General features: G+C 40.1%; 3 protein-coding genes across 4 annotated transcripts; 2 read left to right on the top strand and 1 right to left on the bottom strand.

The window, feature by feature from the left end:
- Positions 1 to 1,968: 1,968 nt before the first annotated feature.
- On the bottom strand, positions 1,969 to 7,348 carry CIB3 (calcium and integrin binding family member 3). Of its 2 annotated transcripts, none has more exons than XM_075038005.1 (6): positions 7,212 to 7,348; positions 6,881 to 6,915; positions 5,039 to 5,150; positions 4,521 to 4,668; positions 3,360 to 3,555; positions 1,969 to 2,828 (listed from the first exon to the last, which is right to left on the bottom strand). In XM_075038005.1, the coding sequence occupies exons 1-6, from the start codon at positions 7,260 to 7,262 to the stop codon at positions 2,717 to 2,719; spliced, it is 654 nt and encodes a 217-aa protein (XP_074894106.1). In that variant the 5' UTR covers positions 7,263 to 7,348; the 3' UTR covers positions 1,969 to 2,716. The 2 variants fall into 2 exon arrangements, with proteins under 2 accessions (XP_074894106.1, XP_074894107.1); XM_075038006.1 differs by having other exon boundaries at positions 2,729 to 2,856.
- Positions 7,349 to 8,349: 1,001 nt separating this feature from the next.
- FAM32A (family with sequence similarity 32 member A) lies at positions 8,350 to 9,242 on the top strand. Its single transcript, XM_075038009.1, has 4 exons — positions 8,350 to 8,466; positions 8,568 to 8,706; positions 8,825 to 8,878; positions 9,057 to 9,242. The coding sequence occupies exons 1-4, from the start codon at positions 8,390 to 8,392 to the stop codon at positions 9,123 to 9,125; spliced, it is 339 nt and encodes a 112-aa protein (XP_074894110.1). The 5' UTR covers positions 8,350 to 8,389; the 3' UTR covers positions 9,126 to 9,242.
- A 755-nt stretch (positions 9,243 to 9,997) lies between these two features.
- On the top strand, positions 9,998 to 18,542 carry AP1M1 (adaptor related protein complex 1 subunit mu 1). The gene is made up of 12 exons (XM_075038000.1): positions 9,998 to 10,153; positions 10,759 to 10,915; positions 11,301 to 11,368; positions 11,942 to 12,072; positions 12,218 to 12,365; positions 12,754 to 12,880; positions 13,260 to 13,402; positions 14,251 to 14,322; positions 14,617 to 14,775; positions 15,427 to 15,552; positions 15,755 to 15,830; positions 16,400 to 18,542. Exons 1-12 carry the CDS (start codon positions 10,112 to 10,114, stop codon positions 16,420 to 16,422), a joined length of 1,272 nt encoding a protein of 423 aa, XP_074894101.1. The 5' UTR covers positions 9,998 to 10,111; the 3' UTR covers positions 16,423 to 18,542.
- Positions 18,543 to 22,540: the final 3,998 nt, after the last annotated feature.

Raw genomic sequence — 22,540 nt, 5'->3', positions numbered from 1 at the left:
TATGCTTCAAAGTGTAGTTAATACAGAGCTATAGATTGGACAAGCAATGCTTCTATCTTGAGATAAGGATGCTTTTAAAGAAAGACTTTGTGTATGCTTCAAGAAACTGAGGCAGAATTGGGGAGGTGATGAAGGCATGGTCTGAATGTTGTTTTCCTACACAAAACTGATCTGGTTAATGATTTGTTTCTGGCTTAGTAGTAAATGTGGATTGTCTTGCATCCATCCTTCTACTTTAATACAGCCAGATGGTACTGCCAGACTTATTTTTCAAAGTGACTGGAAAAATAAGTGGTTAGTCCAAGTTGGTATCACAGTGTCCACTGTGATACTGGGCATTGCCTGTCGACAGTGTCTAAATCAATAATTCATCTTGAGATGAGAAAGCAAACCATACTAATTTACAAGTGGATAAAACTTGAAGGATGGAATTGTGTTGTTCACTCCTCATTTTCTAAATCTTAAGTTACTCTTTTGCATTCAAAGCTAACTCTTTGTATGTGAATACCTTTTGTTTAAACTTATGCTGGTTGTTGCACATATGTTTATGTACCTAATTTATAGCATTGTTTCCTTTTATGAAATGATTGGTTTTACTCAATGAACAACTACATTACTGTCTGATCTCAGGAAGTTTCATACAGTTACTGTGACTACAGTCATCACTGTACTTCTAGGGTATACAGACTCTACACAGAAATTAAATCGGTGTAAGCAATGTGAAACCTAAAATGGAAATGTAGGACAGCAAAAGGTTAAAGACACTGCAGTTGCATGTATGCTTGGCTATGTGTCACTAAATGCAGACATCACATCTTGGAGAAGTACAGTATGTAGTTGATGTTTCCATCACATAATTAAATTGCTGTACTTTTTAAGTATGAATGATACGGAAAACACAATGATCAAAAGAGGTACTGCGTAAATACATACAGTAATGTATTTAAGCTTTCTTTAAGGAGGAAAAAAACTGAAATTGGATACAAAATTTGTAGAACTGAGGAATCTAAGTAGATCCAAAAAACTATGTGCTTACTATACTACACATTCGCAGTGTCTAAATGCCACTAAAATTTCAGGTGATGGATTAACACTTGGTTTGTAGAGAAACCCATTTTTGAGCATGTTCTCAAATTCCCTTACTTTAACGAATATCATGGAATTCTGTGGTTGACCTTATTTTTGAGGCTGGTTGCAATATATCAGATAGTCTTCACCCCTTCAGGTGTAGACCTGTCAGTAGCTCATCTGTCAATAAATTGTGGAACTGGTGTTTTAACACTTCACCATTTCAACACTTACATTGTCTAGGTCCTATGCTGATAGGCACATCTAATGTTCCTTGACATCCGAGCCTTATGCCAGCATCAGACGTTCAGCCTCAGATTTATAAATCCTATGGATTATTGTAAGTCTCTTTACTGCTGCTGAAAATTATTTGGTCTCTCCTTTCATGTGAGATGCTAATCATCTCACTGACAATTGTTAAGGGTTTTATTGTTGTGGCGGTGTCTTTGTCTGATGATCATGCTCAAAAGCTACTGTGATTTCTTGTTCTCTTGAACTTGAAATGGCTGGTGTGTGTGCTGGAGAGGAAATGGACAAACAGCTGCGTAGAGGATGGTCTCCATTTGTACTAGAAGTTCATAGTGGTTGGGAAAGAATGATGACTGACTTCTGTCTTCATTTATAGATTAAATAATGATCTGTTCAATCGAACGTTAATGGTAATGTGCAGTCTGATTATTTCAGGCTGCCTTATTCTTTGACCCATCTCTTTCACCCATCATTGGGAGTTTTTATTTCTGTAGGTAGTACAAGTTTAGCGGGCTGGTCTCTCTACCCTTTCTGCAGGAATCATATGCTCTGCGTTGAGCACGAGTTGGGCCTATGACTTTGTTTGAAGGGAACTTAATGCATCCCAATATTTTTAAAAACAACTGTAAATTGTGTTTTTAGAATGACCACTTTTGGCTGCCACCCTTCCCACATTACAGCTGCTTTCTTAAACACTTCTCATTGATTTTCATGTTTGTATTAAAAACAAAACTGTTGTTTATTACAGTATGTATGTTTTTACTCTGTTGTACAGGACCCTGAGCACTGCATAAATAAACTTCTTATGAAAAGAGAATTTTACAAACTTAGTTTGTCAGTCCTGTTCCTCATTCATGCATATGGATTCGCGTGTGGAAAACAGGATATTTCTAAGAAGAGAAAAGAGGGACAGGAACCTGGGGTAGCTTCTTTTGTCCTTTAAAGTATGTTGACTTTTCATTATAAATTCTGAAATAGAGAGCTCTTCTCTATATTATTCTCAGAACCCATAATGGATGTCTGTGACACACTGGGAGAATACTTCAGCAAATTGATTCACTGGACTGTCTGTTAAGGCTGTAGCTGATCAGAGGAGTTGCTTACACAATTTTGATGAACCATAATGTTTTTGAAACTATTTTCAAGGTTTTTTTACTGGTTAAGGCATTCACTTAGGAATTTTTTTTTGAAGCTATAATTTGATACAAGTTCCTTTAGTACCTGGTGGTGTCTGAACTTTAAAAAAATATTTCCCATCACACTGTCTAGGCCAGATTTACTCTAGCAGAGGGGACAGAATAGACATTTTGTTAAGTTACAGGGAAATCTTGATGAAGAGCTTAATGAATTCTTCCTTTAAGGAGGTAAACAAGAGACAAGAGTTCTCTGACTGGTTAAGTTACCAGAAATTGTCGTCTTTGCTCCTCTCATTCTGCTCTCTCATGGGTGGTAATCTCGGGTGAAGTAATAGTTGTTGAAGGTTCAAGAAGCACTTCCATCTGCATGTTTCACTAGATTCAGATTCGAATGTGAAATGTGCTATTAGAAAGAGGAAGTAATGATCACTTATGTATCATTCTATTCAAAGGGATTCACTACGCTTAATCCTAGGACTCTATAATAAATGGGAAACTTTATTTTGCAAAGCACTTGCAAAGAATAAGTACATAAAATAAACACAAGATTTGGAGTCCTGCTTTGTGTAAGACATGCATCAGAAACCACATTAAGACTATGTTATGCATTGAGTGAGCTAATCACATATACCTATCAATGGACCCTAAGTGCTAAAATTAACTTTTTAAATTACCAGGACTTTTTGTCATGTAAAAAGTACATCAGAGGTTCAAAAAGCAAGTCAAGAAGCCTCCACACTTTTCTAAGCTTCTGTTTTCCCAGTCTTTGTGGTGGGCAGCTGTACTAGAAACTGTCAGGGAAGAGTGGTGATCTGTAATGGCTGAGGAGACGTAAAACACGCTTCAGAGACTTCTGACAAAAAAACTAAGAGCAATTTTGTGTTAGAAATTAAAAGCAAATATTACCTGAGGAAATCTGGAGCTCGTATTATCATATGCTGAAAGTCTTCCAAAGACAGCTTGCCATCGTTGTCCACATCAGCTTCATAAATCACCTTTTCACATACAAGGCTAACTTCTTCTGGGGTAAGTTCATTTCGGGTTAATTTGTTAACAGTTTTCTCTAGATCTGATTTGCATATGTAATCATCATTGTTAAAATCTGTCAAAGGAAACAAAATGAATTCAAAGTTACAAAAGTCAGCATTTTATATGGTTGACTGCCAAGACCTAATAGGAAGGGTTTGGTTCCCAGGCCGTAATGTATTTATGTAAATAGAACTTTCAAATTGGAAATGAAGTTATCTGTCTTTGCTTGTATAAAAATTCTGTCTTTGCTTGTATAAAAATTCAATAACAAAATAAAAATCCTGGAATAATTTCTCCTTTTATGCATAAGGCTAACAATTGTAAATAGTTGAATGGCTAAACATAGCTTAGCCATAGTTAAATCATTCTGGCAAATCACTACTACTGAACCAAATGCAAGAAATAGTATGAAGTTAAAGGAAAAGAATGGGCTGTTCAGTTTTGGTGGGGGTTCACTTTTTTAACATCTTTGCTGAATTACGTACAGTTTACATCGCAAAAGAAGATTTTGTTTGTTTGATACATTGTTTGCCTATAGCTGATCATAAAGGAAGTAACTGAAAATGGTACTGTAAAAAAAAACAAACAACAAAACCCCCCAAAAACCCAACCCACAATGAACCTTTAAATTTGTCCTTGGAGAAAAATGCTAGAAGTGTGCTTCCCTGCCTCCCACCTCCCCCTACCAAAACCACGCTACAGATTTATGGGCAGCCAAATCCCTTGTGCTGCACTTTTCCAAGCAGCCCCTCAGACAGAAGTATTTCTTAAATTTTTATCAGCTCTTGAAAACTGCAGATAATTTCAGGTTGTAAATTTTATAGTAAATCCTAATCCCAAACAAATAAGAGACAAAAGGGTAAAGAAGACCAGAAGTTTCTAGGAGAGAGAACGGACATTCAAATGCAATGAAAAGAAAGGCTGCATTAGAAACATACCTAACTAGAAATCATTATGGTGACAAAATGATTATTTTGCATCCCTACATGAAGCTGCAGGATTTCCACAAGGTTTATTTTTTATGCATGTCTCACTCACCATAAATTTTAAAAGCATAATAAGCTTTCAAGTCTCTGGGAGCCATTTCACTCAGCACTGAAAACATGTCCAAAAAATCATCTAAAGTCATATTGCCGTCTCCATCCTCTGAGAAAACCTCTGCTATCCGCTGACGAAATGGATTGTCCTGGGCAACAAAACACAGGAGCAAGGGAAGGTCATCTTTACTAGCATTTATTTCAGTGCAGATAAGACACAATTAGAGCGAGACTATTTTTGTTGTAACCCCTTTTTTTGGCAAATAGTCCCCTTTCTGCTATTGTGCTCCTGTCTAATGTTATATCGGGTAGACACAGCTGCAGCCTTCTTTAACTTTTGTGCAATTTCAGGGTGTTTTCAGGGAATCACTAGAAGCTTCCAGAAAGACTTTTGACTTCAATAGCCAAAATTTATTTGTATTTCAGCCTCCCAGCAATTAGTACTGGATGAATTATTAAAAAAGGGTAGATTAAACTGAAATGTGTCACTCGATTCTAGTTGTGTTCCTTACTCTGTACCTTCAGCTCTGGCATGCTGCCAATGAGTTCATAGGGAAGCGTCACGTCTGGTTTATCTGTGTAGTCAAGTGGAACTAGCTGTGGGGCTAGATCTCGGTATCTGTAAAACAGTCTGAAATAGAAAGGAAGGCTTGTTTAGGGAACAAGTTTTTTAGACCACTGAGAACCATGTGTTTGCCTTTTCCGTATCATTCTTCACATTTTTCATCCTTTACCAGGTGGATGATATCAGTCACTAACATTTAATATACTCTGTAGTTGTTGGTGGAAGAGACTGTATTAAAAAAGAACAACACAGTGTAACTGGTGAAAACAAAGCCTTCATGCTTACAGAACAACTAGGTGAAAATGCTTACACACGTCAGGCAGCCAAACCACTACACAATATACACAGATACGGTGCATCTGAAAACTGATCTTTACAAAGTTTCAGATTTACTTCTACATTGCCAGCAACTGTGTTCAGGCATGTAGTGTAGTTATGATTTATGTGGTTATGATAACAAGGCAGAAGACCTTCAGTCCGAAGGTCCACCTAATCAGTTTCCAAACACACAAAAACTTATGGCAAGGCAAAAGGGATCTGTTTTCCAAATCCACAATGAATGTGACAACAAATATTGGGCTTAAACTGGAGCGTGAAAGATCCAGTTTAAATGTCAGAATGAAACCCTGAATGCCTAAAGCCACGGGCAGGGAGAGAGATCTGGGACCAACTCTAGCAGGTTTTTATCCACCCCAACCGTTTTCTCCACAGAACTTGGGTTCAAGAGACAGAAAATGTGCATAATAATTTGAATGTATTCACCACTTTTTCAGCATGCTATTTGCTTCAGGTCTTGTGCTAGAGTAAGGATCCCATTTACAGCTGTTATCAACAAAACAATAGGACAGAATTTTAAAAGGGATCCTTATCAATAATAAATGTCTTAGTCATGACACGATTATGGTTCTGGCCTCTATTTACTATGTGGAAAGGAGACAGATTTAGATTTCAGTTATTACAGAACCATTCGTATTTTATCCTGTATAGAATTCACACACAGATATCAAGGTTCTAAAGAGGGACATGCACTGTACAAAATTGTCACTTGTGCTCTGCCCTTCAGAGAAATTAGCAAATCATGTGTGATGCTATCTTGAGTGATGCAGAAACTGAACACTTACCTTTCTGTTAGTACGCCAAATGGTCAGGAATGGCAAATGTAACTTCAATATTATGTACGTTACTATCTGGGTAAGTATTTTTAACAAGAGGAGAGCAAGTTCAGGTTTTCAGTGAAGACTCTCAGTCCCACATGAACAGAATACCGAACCTGCCTCCATCAGATCCTTTGGCCAGAGACTAAATGCAGTGTTCGATGAGGCACATGAAGGCTTTGGGGAAAATGCACCTTAGAGTATTAGTATAATTATTTACAAGAAGACATGAAGAAAATGTGAAGAAAATTTGACACAATCATTAAGGTTTTCATAAACCAAGCAAAGTATTCCAAAGAGTATCAGTATACTTTGAAGTATCTGTCACAAAACAAGGTGAGAGGAACATGGATGTCACTGGCAAAGTATGCACTAAAATATAACTTGTTAAATTTATTTCTGATAAATAAAGAGAGTCTGGTACCTTAATACAAAATCTAGAATTCTGGCTCAATTTAGGATAGATAACAGGGTTTGTACATAAAAAAAAAAGCAACAAAAATGCTCAAATTGTCCAAAGGTATCACTTTAAATTTGTGTAAATCCTTTTAAAAATTATCTTTGAAATACCTCACCCTATATGTAACGTGTCTTTATAGCAGTGTCTGCCCTTTACCCACAAAATGCATATGCAAGACTCACCTCAGAATTTCTTTCCTTGTAAAGAATGTGCAGTCCTATGAAAGAAGAAAAGATAGAACATGTAATGACAGTTTTCAGCATGCATTGGTACAGTGACTTGAATGAAGTCATATTGTAATATATGTGGCCAAGCATGAAAGCTTTTTCTTTTTGGCATATAATTAGGAGTATTTTATAACCCTTCTTCTTGATGTAAGAATCAAACCATGTTACTAAAATCTTTGCTGTAATTTAGTAGTCCTACTTAATAATTTTAAAAAGAGATTGTTTTAAAAAAGCCCTCGCCATTATTCCATGTTCTGTCCGAACAGCCCTTTAGTTTGTTTTATACCTGATATGCATCCAGCTGCTCTGGAGTGAAAATGGTTTGCTTGTTGCCCATTTCTGGCTCTGAATGCTGATTCTTGTCCCATCATTCTTTCCTCAAAGGCACCTTTATAGGAGGTCTGGATATTCAGTTATTAAAAGCTGCAACAATGAGGTTCAGGTATAGCAGAGGATCAAGTAACCCGCTTCCCTGTTCCACAGGCTGCAAAGTATCATAATAGAAGCATTTCATCAAATCTTCAGTCTGGCTACTTAAGGCTCTTACCCACCTGCCTCCTGTGTGCACAACAAAGACTCCTGTTACAATATTTAGCCAAACAACTAATAGCTTCTTGTTTGTGTCTTTGAAGCAGCAGGTGGTCTTAATGGATCATACTTTTTCATTCCTTCAAACATGGTAAATTAACTGAAAAGCCTTAGCAATGTCTGTCTTCTTTAAGAGTTAACACCAAATGCTAGAAATCAGCAACACTGGTAGTAACCCCTTGTCCTTCCCTTTTCACTAATGCTAATGGTAGTTTGTACTGGAGGTAGTAGCTATAAAGTCCACTCGCTCCCTTTATTCTGCATTAACTGTTAATACATATTACCACTAGTTAACAATTATTTGTGTGCCATGATACGTATATACTGGTACCTGTATGGTCGTTACACTGAAAATAGCTGCGAGTATATAGTTTATACACGCGAACAGAAATGTGATGTTACTGGCTGTAGGAAATATGAAAAACAAGGCTAGAAGGAAGAACTGACTGCACAACTACAACATGTGGCGAGCTGCCTTATTTATTGATCACGGGCAGGTTGTAAAACCTTAATTTCTTGGTCATTCCTACCGTCCAGCTGGGTGGGCCCCTCTCTCCTGTGGAAAATGTATTCCCCTCAGGGAAGGAACGCCAGCCTCACTCACCGGCGCGCCTTCAAATAACCAAAAAATTATTCAGAATCGTTCCGTTCGGCGTGGACCAAGGTGTGCGGGGAGGGCTGGGACTGGTGTTTGGGGGTTTGGTTGTTTTGGGGTTTTTTTTTGGCGCTGCCCGGTTCTCTCGACTTTCCTCTCAGGGGGGGCGGCTTCGGCTCGTAACGGTTTTTCCTCACGGAGGGAGGAGGACGCACCGTTGCCGCGGCAACGGCGCCGCGCGCCGCCAGGGGGCGCCGCAGTGCTGGGCGGCCGGGAACGCCATGGCGGACTACGAGGCGGTGCAGCGCGGGCCGCTGCGGCTGAAGGGCAGCGGCGGGGCTCTGGGGGCCGGCAAGCGGTGAGGGGACGGCGGGGAAACGGCGGGGGGGACGGGGACGGAGGGACGGACGGGACGAGGGGACAGCGGGGTGGGCAGCGGTGACCGCCCTCTGCCCGCAGGAAGAAGAAAAAGGCGAAGGACAAGGCCCAGATCCTGGAGCAGATCGTGAGTAGCAAGAAGCAGGAGGAGGAGAAGAAGCGCGGCCTGGATAAGCGGACCCCGGCGCAGGTGGCCTACGAGAAGATGCAGGAGAAGAGGGTAAGGGCCGCCCTGCCTGGGCCAGAGCCCCTCTGGGGGCTCGGGGGGGGCCGGTTAAAACCTCCCCGAGGGGCTACGAGTGCTGGAAGTAACCGGCCTCTCTTGTGTCTTCCCCCAGCAAATGGAGAGGATCCTGAAGAAAGCATCCAAAACCCATAAGCAGAGGGTGGAGGTAAGCTGAATCATCCCGATTTACTCAGGCCGGTGTGTGTTTATCAGCACGCAGGCTTGTTGGGCTGGGGGAACCGTTTCGCCTTTGTGAAACCACAGAAGCGGGGAGGTCTTGCGGCTCAACAGCAGTCACATCGGCACCAAATATTAAACGTTTTCTTTCTCCTCCTCTCCCCTAGGACTTCAACAGGCACTTGGATACTCTGACTGAGCATTACGACATTCCTAAAGTCAGCTGGACTAAGTGAATGGGCTGCTTTTTCAAGGCTTTGGATCAGGAGCTGCATTTTGTTTGTATGAAACAGAGTTGCTGTGTAAATCTGTGTATTCTCCATATTGAATGTTTAATATATCTTCTGAACGTTTATGACTTTGTACTGTCTTATTTCATTGTTTTGTTTTTTAAAACCAAATATTCAACAAAGTCTCTTCTTGGCTGATGAGCTCTGATTTATATAGGTGCAGAGGGCTGGGGTTTTTTAGTGCTTAAAGTGAGATTAAGGCCAAAATTAATTGCCGTGAGCCCGCTGGGAAACATTCCTTTGTTTGATACTAATACTTCTCTATTTTGGAGCTGAAGAGTCTGACAGTCTCACAGAGCGTAAGCTTCTCTTGTAAGTTATAGGAATTGTATAATTTCTTTGTCTCTAGACTTCTTTCAGAGGTGGAGGGTCTGCTGTAACTTGTAATGTGGATGTAACTTCTTATTAAAATGCTGCTTTCATCCTTTTTTTGGTGCTGACTTACCTATAAAACCAAGGGCAGTGCACTGAGGGAACAGTTTGTGCCTGGAGTTTTTGAAGCACCTTTACAATTCTTACTCCCTTTGAGACGTGGCGTGCAGCTTGACGTTTCGAATCCTAACCGGCCTCTTAAACCCCAGTATTGGTCTTCAACCCAAACGTCATCCCTCTGCTGTTGCTGGCTGGGCCCTGGGTGCTCAGGATGCGGCCCCTCGTCCCGGCGCCGTTAGCCCCGCTCCTGGTGCTGTTTTCAGCGCTGTGGGACCGTTTCGCAGTGGGAAGGCGGGGGGAACCCTCGGGACTATTTAACATCGGTATTCCGTGAATCAAGATGTTCTTCCGCGGCGGAGCCCTGCGCGTATCCTTCCCCGCAGCAGCCGGGTCTCGTCTCGTGTCGTCACTTCCTGCCGGAAGTGCCGTGGGAGAAGCGGAAGTCGGTGTGTCTGTGACCGGGCGACACGGCGGCCCGGGTGGGAGGCGGCGGCGGGGCGATGTCGGCCAGCGCCGTCTACGTGCTGGACCTGAAGGGGAAGGTGAGGCCCAGGCCGCGGCGACCTCTGCGGGGCCGAAGCGGAGGGGCCGGGCTCGCTGAGGGGGTCGGGCCCCGGGATGGTGGGGGGTTCCCCCGGCCTCGTTGGGGTCTGCGGGAGCCGCTTTCCCCTTCCCGGCGCCTCCTTGCCGGCAGCCCCGGTTTTACACGGCGCCGTGAGAAGGGGAGTCGTGGCTTGTGTGTCCTCTTCGCAGTTACAGGTGCCGAGGGAGGTGCCAGCAGGGCCCCTGGGCATCCCACCTGGAGTAATTAATCCCTGCCGTAATTGGGGGTGGTTTGTCTCAGAGGGGTTGCATGTTTTCCTATCTTAAAAGCGTTATTAAGGCGTGGGCGGCAATAGGTGAAGAATAACTCTGAAAGTGTTAATACGTGACTTTGCAATGAAAGATTAGGATTTGCATTCTGATCAGCAAAGTATTTTGGCCTCGTGATTTGCATTTATAGTATGCGTAGGAGCTAGAGTGAAGCTTGGTGACTTTTTAAAAGTTACTTGAAGAGGCCGTCCAAATATCTGGTGCGTTGGTCTTGCATGGTAACATCATCTCACGAAAGAGAAAAAATATAAAGATTTTGTTTCTGTCTTTATAGGTTCTCATCTGTCGGAATTACCGTGGAGATGTGGACATGTCAGAGGTGGAGCATTTTATGCCAATCCTTATGGAAAAGGAAGAAGAGGGGACGCTTTCTCCTATTCTAGCACATGGAGGAGTTCGTTTTATGTGGATTAAACATAACAACCTATATCGTATCCTTTATACTGCAGATAGCTCGCATATGCTGATACGCCAAGTGCTGCTTTATTATTTTGGGGTTTTGTGTCTAAAAGCAAAGCGAGAGAATGGGTGAAGTGACATAAGGAGGCTCTATTAAATAAAGCCGTTTTATGCTTTACGTAGTGTAACGTGCACTGGCAGCACAGGGTGCAGAAAAGTGTTTAGTTTAATTTTACTCTACTAAATTATTTCCTGAATGTTTATCTTCATATCTCGTTAGACCAGAGGTACTGTTCATAAATTAACTCTTAGGTTTTTTGACCAACTCTAGTTGCCTAAAGGCTTTTAAAAATGCACTTAGTAAACATGTTTTTGAATGGTGACTTTGAATGCATGTTCCTGAACATCCTTTATCAGTTGTTGCAACTTCTAAGAAAAATGCTTGTGTATCACTGGTGTTTTCATTTTTATATAAAGTAGTTCAGGTGAGTATGAAATTTCCAAAGTAACCTCCATCTTCTTCTTGGTTCAGTCTAAATCTGATCTAAATAGAAGTGCATAGAGCTTTCACATTTTTAAGAACTCTGTGGTAATAGCATTTTTACTTTATATTTGATTATTTTGTAGAACTATCTTCCTAACCACTAATAATGGAATTGATATTTTGTAGCTGAGTAGGCAAAGGATGTGACACAATGCTGTAAGTAGTTGCACAAGACCTGAGAACACAGAGGAGAATTGTGAACTTGATGCATGAGTAGTGGCATATCACATAGATTCTATGTTTGGTTCATCTGTACCTGGCATGAAAAATATTTTCTCCAGAATAAATATTTTTCATAATAGTTAGAGTTGCTTCTAGGATTCTCTAGCTCTCTTTTAACTGAGGTGGGTTTCCTGAGGCTAATCTTCTGAACAGAATGCTGTTTGTGAATTATGGGGTTTGGTTTGGAGCTTTTAAAAATTGCTATTTTAGATGCAAGAACACATTCTGAATATGCTGTACTTTCTCAGTTAATGTCCTCCTTCTTCCCCTCCCTCCTGTCGCTTTGTTTCAGGTTTTTTCTGAATATTTCAAGGAGTTGGAAGAAGAGAGCATTAGGGATAATTTTGTTATTATTTATGAGTTGTTAGATGAGCTTATGGATTTTGGTTATCCACAAACCACTGATAGTAAAATTTTACAAGAGTAAGTATCATTCTGCATCACTTACAGTGACAAACTCCTTGGAAAGTTTTGAGCATTCTTCCATACACAAACAAATCTTTTGGCTTGGTCTAGTTATCAAAAAAGCTAATTTTCACTTTTTCATGCCAATTATGTGGCTGTAAAGGTACATCACTCAGGAAGGTCACAAACTTGAAACTGGAGCTCCGCGTCCACCTGCCACTGTTACGAATGCTGTTTCATGGAGATCAGAAGGGATAAAATACAGGAAAAACGAAGTGTTCCTGGATGTTATTGAGTCTGTTAACCTTTTGGTGGGTACCTTTTAACTTTTAAGGAGAATTTTGATAGGAAGTGTTGAAAAGGGCTTATTGTCTGAAAACCTGCAAGGGTACAATAAAAAGTCAGACCAGCTAGTGTACTGTGATGCTCAAAACAATGTCAGTCATTAAGACCGAGTACCCGTAAGGACATCCAGCAGACAAATAATGCTTTATTTGGATGTATTGCTGATTTCTGATACGTCCTTTCCTTCTTCCTCTGTGCCCGTCACCTCCCTGATCTAATTTTACTCTACTGGATTAATCTCCCAGGAGAAAGACACCCAAGAAAACTTGGGTCACGGGGATGGGGTGGGAGTGTTGTTTGATGTTGCAACATACCACATCAAAGCCATCTTACCTTCTTTTTGTTTTTGTTCAGGTCAGTGCCAACGGAAATGTATTACGGAGTGAGATAGTTGGATCCATTAAAATGCGAGTCTTTCTCTCGGGAATGCCAGAGCTGCGCCTTGGTTTAAATGACAAAGTTCTTTTTGATAATACAGGCCGTGAGTATTTCGGTGATATCTCAATAATCATGAAAGATGTTATCTGAAGTCTTAGGTTTTGAGATGCTTGAGGTTCAACTGAAGGGATTTGTTCTAAGATGATGGAAATACTCCCTTTATCAATGTAGAAAACCACATTAGGTCTTGGGTGACAGTACCAAGCAAAGATGGACTGCCATGGTAATATGTGGTAACCATCTAGGCTTCCTCATCTCTTTTTCCTTGGGACTTCTGCAGTCCTAAAAACCTGTAGCAAGCTAAAGAAAGTGTTGGCTAAAAGGGAGGAATGTCAGCAGACAACTGCTTAGCTGTGTAACTGGCTGCGATGATACTTCAGGCATACTTGGTGTAGCACCTTGAAACGTGTATTTTCTGCTAGGTGGCAAAAGTAAATCAGTAGAACTGGAAGATGTGAAGTTTCACCAGTGTGTTCGTCTCTCTCGCTTTGAAAACGACAGGACAATTTCTTTCATTCCGCCTGATGGAGAGTTTGAACTCATGTCATATCGTCTTAATACCCACGTAAGTCTGGATGTTTGCATTTTTTATGTGATAGTGTTTTAGATTGTAGGCAAAATTACTAACGGCTTTCCCTTGGTTTTTTTTTTTTTCTTATAGTATGGGTAGCATAGTAGTTTCAAGTTAACCGTTAATAACAAAGCTTTGTGCTTGCTCATTTTGGAGGAAGTAAGAATGAGTTTAGAAATAACTTGGTAATAAGTCTCTCTTTTTTTTTTTTTTTTTTTTTTTTAGCTACTATTGAAACTGGTTCTGAAATAACTGTTCCTGTGATTAATTTTTTTTTTTAGCTAACTACATGATGAAATGTCAGTGTAGCAATTCATTGTGCTTGACAACAGCAGTATTTATGTCATTGAATTTTATTAGAATTTGCTGGCCACAGTGATAAGGATAGCTTTCCTTTCAGAAAAGGAAAAATTCAGTATAGAGAAGGTCTATAATATGCAACTATGACAGGAGACAACAAATGAAAAGTTTAGTATTAATTTTTTTAAGGGCAGTAGTTTGAATTAGAGTTATTTTTAGGGCTTGTCATAGTTCAGTCCCTCGTGTGTTAAATTATCAAATACTTTGGACTGCAAGTGTTTGTTATTAGGGATTAATCTGAGACATACCTTTTTAAGCCTATGATTCTTCTAACACTTGGTTGTTGGTATATCAATGCTTGCTCGTTTGTGTAATTATTATTTTTTTTTTAAATAAAAACATAACTCGTTTGTCATTTTGAACACCACAGACTTTCTGTTTTCTGTGGGGTTCATGTGTTAAGTGTAGCTTTAGGGGAAGCAACATTTTAACGACTGTGTCAAAGTAAAACCTACAGCTGTTAAGTTTTTTTTCCCCCATAGGTAAAACCACTGATCTGGATTGAGTCTGTGATTGAAAAACACTCACACAGCCGCATCGAGTACATGATCAAGGTCAGAAGTTCTAAAATAATTATGGCAAATTTTGGTCTTCTCTTCCCTTTGTTTTCAAAGCTTGACTAGCAGTATGTGCATTTTTGTACAAGTATTTAGTATTTCTGTGGGACTTGCATCTTTTTGAAAACTTCATTTGTAAGTTACGATCTCTGTGTTACAGTCCTGTTTCTCAGGATGTAGATTGGCGTGGAGGGGAATTGTCTCGCAGCTCTCTGAACTCACTAGCATAATGGAAATACTTAGAGGCCTGCTTTTCTAATTGTTGGGGTTTTTTTTCTTCTTCTTCTTTAGGCAAAAAGTCAATTTAAGCGTAGATCAACTGCCAACAATGTGGAGATTCACATTCCAGTTCCAAACGACGCAGACTCACCAAAGTTTAAAACCACTGTTGGAAGTGTCAAATGGGTTCCAGAGAACAGTGAAATTGTCTGGTCCATTAAATCTTTTCCAGTAAGTGTTATTTTTAGTCTTATCGCCTAATAATGTAATAATTACTTAACATTAATATTTTATGAATGTTCAGGCTCCGCCTAAAGCAAATTCTAATAGTATTAGACAAGTAGTACTGGCCTCTTCCTCTTTTCCCTTGGAGGAAGGATTGGAACTTGCTGAAAAATGTTTAAGATACTGTTATTTATATTTGTTTAACTGGGATAATTCTTCAGAACTAGGTTAGAGAGCAGATTTTTGAGCGATGTCTGTGGATGGTGTAATTCCTTGGCCTAGATTTAGCAGCAGCTGTTTTAGTTTGTCAGACTCCTTCTTGGGTGGTTCCATGAGCATGAGCTCTTTCAGATGCTAATCTTGTGGTAGTAGAGCTGTCTGTCACCGTTTAATCAGAATGGTCAGTGGCACCCTTGTCTTTTGACTTTGAGGCTGGAAGAAAATGAATTATGCCTCAGGCTGGTCCTAATTTGATCTGCATCTTTTAAAAAAAAAAAAAGTACTTTAAAACAAAAACAAGTACTTTTAAGCCCTGTAGAAGAGCTGAAATGAATAGTGGAGTTCAGCCATTTGACATTAAGAAAACCACTTGTATTGTTGCAAGTTTTCCTTTATTTTTTGTTTCAAGAAAAAAAAAAATCTGTCCCTTTTGGGTAGGGTGGAAAAGAATACCTGATGAGAGCTCACTTTGGACTTCCAAGTGTTGAAGCTGAAGATAAGGAAGGAAAACCTCCCATTAGTGTAAAGTTCGAGATTCCATATTTCACCACTTCAGGAATCCAGGTCAGTAGTTGAAAACAGAAATACTGGCAAGTTAACATGCTAGACTCTTAACGCACAAGTTTTTTTCTCATCTTCTTGATGATTCCTGTTCAATGTTATCCATAAAACATATTTTAGACCAAAAAAATATTTTTTTCTGTTTTGCTAAACACTGCTTGGCTGACATGGGAGACTTTATTTCTTAACATATCTTTCTTTCCAGGTTCGCTACTTAAAGATAATTGAGAAGAGTGGCTATCAGGCTCTCCCATGGGTTCGTTATATTACCCAGAATGGAGGTAAATGGAAGGCAATAGACTGTAGACATCTCCAACTTGCTTATTTTGTTTCTCCAGCATACACCTACAAATTGAAACACACAAAACTAGTTTGCTCGTGTTCTTGGGTATTAAACTGTACAGTTCAGATACATGTTAGATTAAGGTATGCTGCTTTTTCCAGTCACCTTTTTTTGTGTCTTAATGAAAGACCCAATGGGATAGTTGAGTAATGCTGTTCAAATATTTTGTAATTAAGCTGGGATTTTTGGAACGTAAATTTAAAAAGAAATTGCTCACACATATCACTCTGCCAGCTTTCAAATGTATAAGACACTGTCTACTAAAAGATGCTAGATTGTTAGCAAGGAAAAGTGGTGGGGGTGTTTTTGGTTTTTGTTGTTTTTCTAATTAACTTTTTTCTGGCATGGAAGCATGACTGCCTGCAATTACCTTAATCACTTTAGAGCTTGTTATCATGGCCATTCTAAGCAAAGATCTGGTTTTATTTTAATCGCTTCATCTCAATTTACTACTCTTAGTGAGACAATTTACTAAAACTGGGGTTTTGGTTTTTTTCCCCTTTACAGACTACCAGCTTCGAACACAGTAAAACACCTCGCAAGCACCACAGATGACAAAACTTCAGGCCTAGAATTTGTTTGCAGAAGCTTCTGTGGTACTGAGAGCTGTGAACGTTGTTGCCATGGGTCTTGTTTCTGCAATCTTGGATTGGCAGGAGAAAGATTGGAAAATTAGTGTTTTCAATAATGTGTTTGAGCATTTGAACCATTAGTATTGATTGTGTGAATATTTATTTCATTCTTAGAACATGCTGATCTTGCTGCTAAATGCTAATTACATTAGGAGTAGCAGTTACCTTGAGGAGCCAGGAATACAGAACGAACCATGAGAATCTCTTGTCAATGCCTTGTCTGTTACATTTGCAAAGTTTCTAGTATTTGTATTTTAGGATCTCTAAAGACATTGGCAGCATTATGCTACAAATTAGGGAGACAATTGTGCAATTAAATGACTGCTGAACACTTAGTTGTATTTAGCCCAAGGTATTTATTTTTTTCTGGGCATTTGGGTGCCTTAACTCCTTCAAAGCTCTGTTAACTTATAAAAATTTTTGGCATATGAGTTAAAACTATCTGAAGTCCAAAAATACTATTTGCTCTTTTTGCATGGCTTCAAACCAATTAATCTGACAGAACAACTTCAAGTCAAGGGTTTGGAAACAAAAACAGGGGTTCGTTAAAGACTAAGTTAACTGAGAACAAGAGATCACGGATGTAAATGTCTATGGGAACATCTCTGTGGAAGCATGATGGTTGCTAGTTCAAGTTAGTTGAAATACAAACTGAAGAGTTTCAACCCTGTGATACCCCTAGGGCATGGACACCCTATGCCAATTGACTACTATTTGCCTTTTTAAAATTTCTATTCATAAAAAGTTCAAAACTGTAATATGTAGACGTAAGACCTTAGATTAAGTATTCAAAAACAATTTTGGAGGTGATGAAATTTGGTAGGAAGATTGGTTTTATTATTATTTTTCCAGATAATAGTAATATACTCCAACCTCTTCCTGAAAATTGATTGTTGTTTATGAAGAGGCCGATAAAAATACAGTTGCCATCTTTCTTCCAGCCTGCCTTTGTGTTAATTTAGGGCAAATATTTCCCTTTTTTGCTAGAGTTTGCTAGAATTGTTTATCCTTTTTTGCCCTAAAGGGGGGTGCTTTCTTTCTCAGTCTATTCCATTTGTAAACAACTATTATTATAACTTCCTGGCAGAATGGGTAACAGTTCAGAACATTATGCTTAAAGGTATTATTCTTTTTACATGCCGTTTCATTTTTTTTCTGAAAAGCTAAGATTGGCATGGGTGTACATAGTTATTTTGATTTTTCAGAAAAATTTTGATGGTTATCAGTATTTTCTTTAAACAGTTTTTAGAATGTTTTGGTTTGAATTTAGTACTCCTGACAGGTGCTAAACTTAAACCATCAAAATCTAAATATATATATGTCCTCAAAGGCAATGTAATACACTGTGTGCAGGGTTTTCCGCCCCACTCCGTTGACAGTCCCCGACTCTGCCACAAGATTGAGAAGATACTTCAGTCACTGTCCCCACTAAATCCTTGTAGACTATATATAGAGATACACCTGTGTATGCAGTATATACTATTAGCAAAAAATCAACTCGGTTCCCCTGAGATGCGGCTGCTGTACTGTTGCAGGAAGATTGGCCCCAGAAAGTACCGGTACCTGAAGGTACCCAGGCAATAACCAGGCAGCTGGTTAGGCAACAATAAGTGTGGACCTGTATATTCTGGAGTAATGTTACTGTATTTGTCACCCAACAAGCTTGATGTGAAACAAATCATCTGTTCAAGATTTTGGTTCCACTACTCATTTTCATTTGAACAATTAAGCTTATGACTGGACTAAACATTTTTGTATTAAAACTGTAATTGGTTGACAAATCACTTTCTGATGACTCTGTTCTTCAAAGTGTTTGCTTATAATTATTTGCCTGTAAAATGGGACTCTTAATAACTTCATTTGTTTTCCTGTTGAAGGTTGTATCTTGCAGACCAGAACAGTATTTTCCCATATTTTGTCACAATTTGACTCTCTTTTGATGATGGGGCATCAGCTGTGCTTGTCCAGGAAGTAATAAAAGGGCAAAAAGTCATCTTTGAATCAGTTGCACTTCACTTATTCTTTTTTCAGTTTGATCTACAGCAAGTTCTAGCCCTTAATATTAGAGTACCCTCAGTTGTTCTGGTATGAGGCCTGGATAAGTGGAACTGAACTTCATAAAAGCTGAAAGTATTCATATACCTGATTCATTTACCAAATACTGATAAAATCTTTGCTTTTCTGTTGTTCTCTGCAAAATTAATCTATGCACCATAAAATTAGTGCTCATTAGCACCCTCTTATTTCAGAAAGCAAAAAAAACCCCACCTCTTTATCCATTCATTGTCGAAATGTAGGGTCTGTGTGTACTTACACAGGCATAAAGGCAGAAATGAAGAGATGTGTTATTAGTGTAGCACTAGCACTTGTTCAAGGAGTAATTTTTTTTTGGATAAATTTAAATCTTTCTTATCTTGGTGGGTTCTGTTCTCTGCCTAATTTGGAAAAATGTAAATTTGATGGTCTGCCACTATGTTACAGGTAAGTGCCGAATATAAAATACTTTAAAAAGACAATTTGCATAATTCAAATAAGCAGTAAAGTGTCTTATCTGCGCTTTCAGCTCAATGTGGTTTCATAGGTGTGTTATGTGGAATTTGGAACATTAAAAGACTAAACTTCTTCAGTGGCTCTGAAAACACACCTCTCTTCCTAATGCTACGCCAGCAACGTTTAAATGTTCTCCACAGTCTTGTTTTTTATAATAAGCTGGGAAGCGCGCTATTTTTTTCTCAGCAAGCTGAAGTGTGTTTCCTCCGCTCTATCCTTAACACAGACTGCTGGCTCAGAATATTTCAGCAGCAGGAAGCATTCCCCCTCTCCCTCCCCAGGCATGCAAAACCAACCTCATCTACACATTATTTAATTGCTAACTGATTAGATAGCTGTTCCTCATGGTGCGTCAGCAGCACTCCCCCGTTGGAGTAAATAGGTAGTTTTACTTCCCGTAGTGGGGCGTACGTGTGTCTGATACCTTGGCTTTCTTAGAATGACAGATTGCAACACATTACTAGGTCTTTGGAGTGTCCCCCGCCCCCCCGGCCAGTTCTGCCAGTAGATGGCATTCTGAGCATGCTGCATGCTTCCCATTAATTCTCAGAAAGAGTCGTACACTCACAGTATGTACAAAATGTGGCTTTTGATTTGGAAGGTATTGCTTTTAGTTCCTCTGAGTTTATTAAAAAAAAGTAATATTTTTTTTTAGGCTTACACAGCATGATTTTTGGAGTTCAGTAACTTCTCAATTTAGTTTTGACAGTTCTCTCTTAACGTTCTTACTTCTTTCTGTTACTCTCAGGGGGCTGATAGTGGCAATACTGCGGAACAGAGTAGAGGGCATCAGTGCAAAGGGAAGGGATGAGCAGCTCTGCGGTACCACAGAAGCAGCTACTTGGAGTTGTAAGTTGGTGGTGTCGGACACTGCTGGGTCACAATTAAGACTCAGCTGGTCATCTGGAAGCTCCTGTTTGATACAACATAGGAGAAAGAGTATTCCCCCCCCACTTGATTACCTCTAGAGAAAACTGGTTTTGTCTTGCTAAAAGAAGCCAGAACCTACCTCCCAGTCAAATAAAACGGGCACATTAGAAAAGCTTCATTCCACCTCTTATCTTCCAGCTGGGGAGATTCTTTTACTGGTTTTCTTTCATGTCTTTCTGCTCTTCCTTCCTTATTGCCGTCCTTTTATGCCTGTATACTGTTTGAACTGCTTAGATTTGCTTCCCCACTCCAATCTGGGCTGGTTTTGTCTATAAAACATTCTTACACGTAAAGAGAGACAAGAAGAGTTTATCCATAGTGAATTTGACTTGGGTTAAGAGACTGCACCTGTTTATTTCTGACTTTATATTCTGTGACAAGAAATGGGCTAAACCTTGGCACCTCTATCTTTATCTTGTGCCAAACGCAGTATGTTGCAATTTGTTCAGCACGTTTGGTTCCCCCCCCCCCCCCCGCTGTGGTTGACACCCACTGCTGTTTGTAATTTCAGCAGCCCTGGCACTGCGAGGGTTGGTGGCCTTGCAGAAAATTGCGTGAGAGAGCAAAGTTAAGGAACAATATGAATAATCTTAATTGCTATGGTAATTAATTATACAACATTCTCATTTATGCTACAGGAGAAGTTCTACTGAAATCACAAACGATCATAAACCTTGTTTTCCACAGAATTTTATGCAATCCAGAGTGTTCTACAAGTCATGCCCTCCCTACACACAGATAAAACTTGTTTCTCTTGTAGTTACGGCACGTTGTCTTGACTCAGCGTTTATGAAAGCGCAGTTAGTCACATCTCTCGCTGTAGTCAGATGCAGGAGGTTCCCTTTTGCAATTATTTCACTTTGTCATTAGTGCATTAGTTAAAGACTTTGGGTCCTTCTGTATTTCCTCCCTTCCCGGGGCTGGTGAATTGGGCTGTAACTTTGATCTCTTTGGCTTTGGCAGCGCAGGGTCTGTGTGTAGATCGTGGCCAGCTCTGGGTGTGGGCTCTTCACGATGTGACCATTGCTCTGGGCAGCGGCGCGTCCGGCTCTGTTCCTTGCGCACCAGTTCCTAAACAAAAAAACGTAATGTGTTTTTAAAGATAGGAGTTGTAGCTAAACTCGGTTCTGTGTTTTGTTCTCCTGAAAATGAAGGATTCTTGTTTTATTAGGATGCGTTCTGGGCTAAGTTCCCAGGAACCTGGTGCGAGCAGCCATCTGAAATGGAGATCGTCAACAGCCCTGCAAAATCAGTGGCATCGCATGGGAAGATTAAAGCCACTTTTCCCACTTCAGCTGTTCTGCTGCTCTGTGGTTGTTGGCAGACTGGTTGAACCAGAGGATAATTCTGAGTTTAATATCAGAAATTATGCCCAGCTTAACCTTATGACCTGTCTCTCTCCTTTTTCTTCTCCTTCCTCCTTCAAGCTACTAGCGTTTCTTCATGCTCGTTCGGGTCTTGTCGACTGCCCTGGCAGTTGCAGCATTGCACTGGTGCAACTTCGTTGTGCTGTAGGTGGAATTACTCTGGGTTATTCTCAAAAAATTACGGACTTGAACCTGGAGCCTCCAAGTTCATTTGCAGGCTGATGGTCAAATAAATAAGCAGAAACAGGCCTGAATCAAATGATCAGCAACGTGAAGAACAAGACGCTCCCAAAGTCAGCGTGCTGGGCTACGGCCCGTTCTGGAGAAAGTTTTGTAAGCTTAGTTCAAATCTTGGCTGTGGATTTGTACCTTGGATCAAAGTTTTGTTGCAGGCCCTTCTCCAATATAAAGCAAAGAAACGTAAAACAACAAATATCTAGTGAAATCCAAACACAATCTGCTCTATGTTATGCTACAAAAATGAATGAACTCTGCCTCCCACCCTCTCCCACTGTGACTTGCTGTGAATAAGCACTGCTCAAAGGAAACTATCGCAAGAAGTTCTGCCTCTTTCCAGCAGGAATAACAATTGAGCAAGGAAAAACGCTGACTAGTTTTATCTCTGCTCTTCCAGTCAGGCAGGTATAGGTGAAGAGCAGATGGGGTGTTTTAAGTAGCATTGAAAGGACTCACCCTTAGCATGGAACTAAAGCCCAAATATTCAATTGTAAGGCTATAAAAATGTTCTGCATAAGGAGCATCCCATACCTGATTTGAGACTTCCTTAGACCATTTGAAGCAGCATGGTTGTTGCACCATGGATTTTGAAGGATAGAAGAATATCTAGGGAAATCAGACAGACTAGGCTAAATCCATAGATCTATTATTTATGAATCTTCAAGCCACTGGGTTACAAGTCATTGATGTACCCGCTGGATCACCAGAAAGGCTCCGCAGAGCGACTCTGGATTGCGCGTTGGGAAACCAGGTGTTGAGCCTATGCTCCAAATCAGAGAGAGAACAAATCTCACTCTGGGTTTCGCCACTTGATTAAAGAGCTTGTAGAAGTTGCTGGTTCCTACCCCTGGTCTTTCTGGTGAGTGTAAGCGTGCTCCTGCACCAGCAGGGAATGAGGGATGCGAGAACCCCACAAAGTCCAGGAGCAAGCA

The sequence above is a fragment of the Buteo buteo genome, chromosome 10 (genome assembly GCF_964188355.1).
Source record: "Buteo buteo chromosome 10, bButBut1.hap1.1, whole genome shotgun sequence".
Classification (NCBI taxonomy): domain Eukaryota; kingdom Metazoa; phylum Chordata; class Aves; order Accipitriformes; family Accipitridae; genus Buteo; species Buteo buteo.
This window is presented reverse-complemented; position numbering and strand designations above follow the sequence as displayed.

Bases quoted from the DNA above. Each gene is read 5' to 3' on its own strand.
- CIB3 (XM_075038005.1), bottom strand. From the start codon at position 7,262: ATGGGCAACAAGCAAACCATTTTCACTCCAGAGCAGCTGGATGCATAT. The intron at 3,556-4,520 runs GTGAGTGAGACA...TTCCTTTGACAG, and splicing joins TTATGCTTTTAAAATTTATG to ATTTTAACAATGATGATTAC. The intron at 2,829-3,359 runs GTAATATTTGCT...ATCTGAATCTAG, and splicing joins CGAGCTCCAGATTTCCTCAG to TGAAACATGCAGATGGAAGT.
- FAM32A (XM_075038009.1), top strand. From the start codon at position 8,390: ATGGCGGACTACGAGGCGGTGCAGCGCGGGCCGCTGCGGCTGAAGGGC. The intron at 8,467-8,567 runs GTGAGGGGACGG...CTCTGCCCGCAG, and splicing joins GCTCTGGGGGCCGGCAAGCG to GAAGAAGAAAAAGGCGAAGG. The intron at 8,707-8,824 runs GTAAGGGCCGCC...GTCTTCCCCCAG, and splicing joins AGAAGATGCAGGAGAAGAGG to CAAATGGAGAGGATCCTGAA.
- AP1M1 (XM_075038000.1), top strand. From the start codon at position 10,112: ATGTCGGCCAGCGCCGTCTACGTGCTGGACCTGAAGGGGAAG. The intron at 12,073-12,217 runs GTAAGTATCATT...GTGGCTGTAAAG, and splicing joins GATAGTAAAATTTTACAAGA to GTACATCACTCAGGAAGGTC. The intron at 12,881-13,259 runs GTGAGTATTTCG...ATTTTCTGCTAG, and splicing joins TCTTTTTGATAATACAGGCC to GTGGCAAAAGTAAATCAGTA.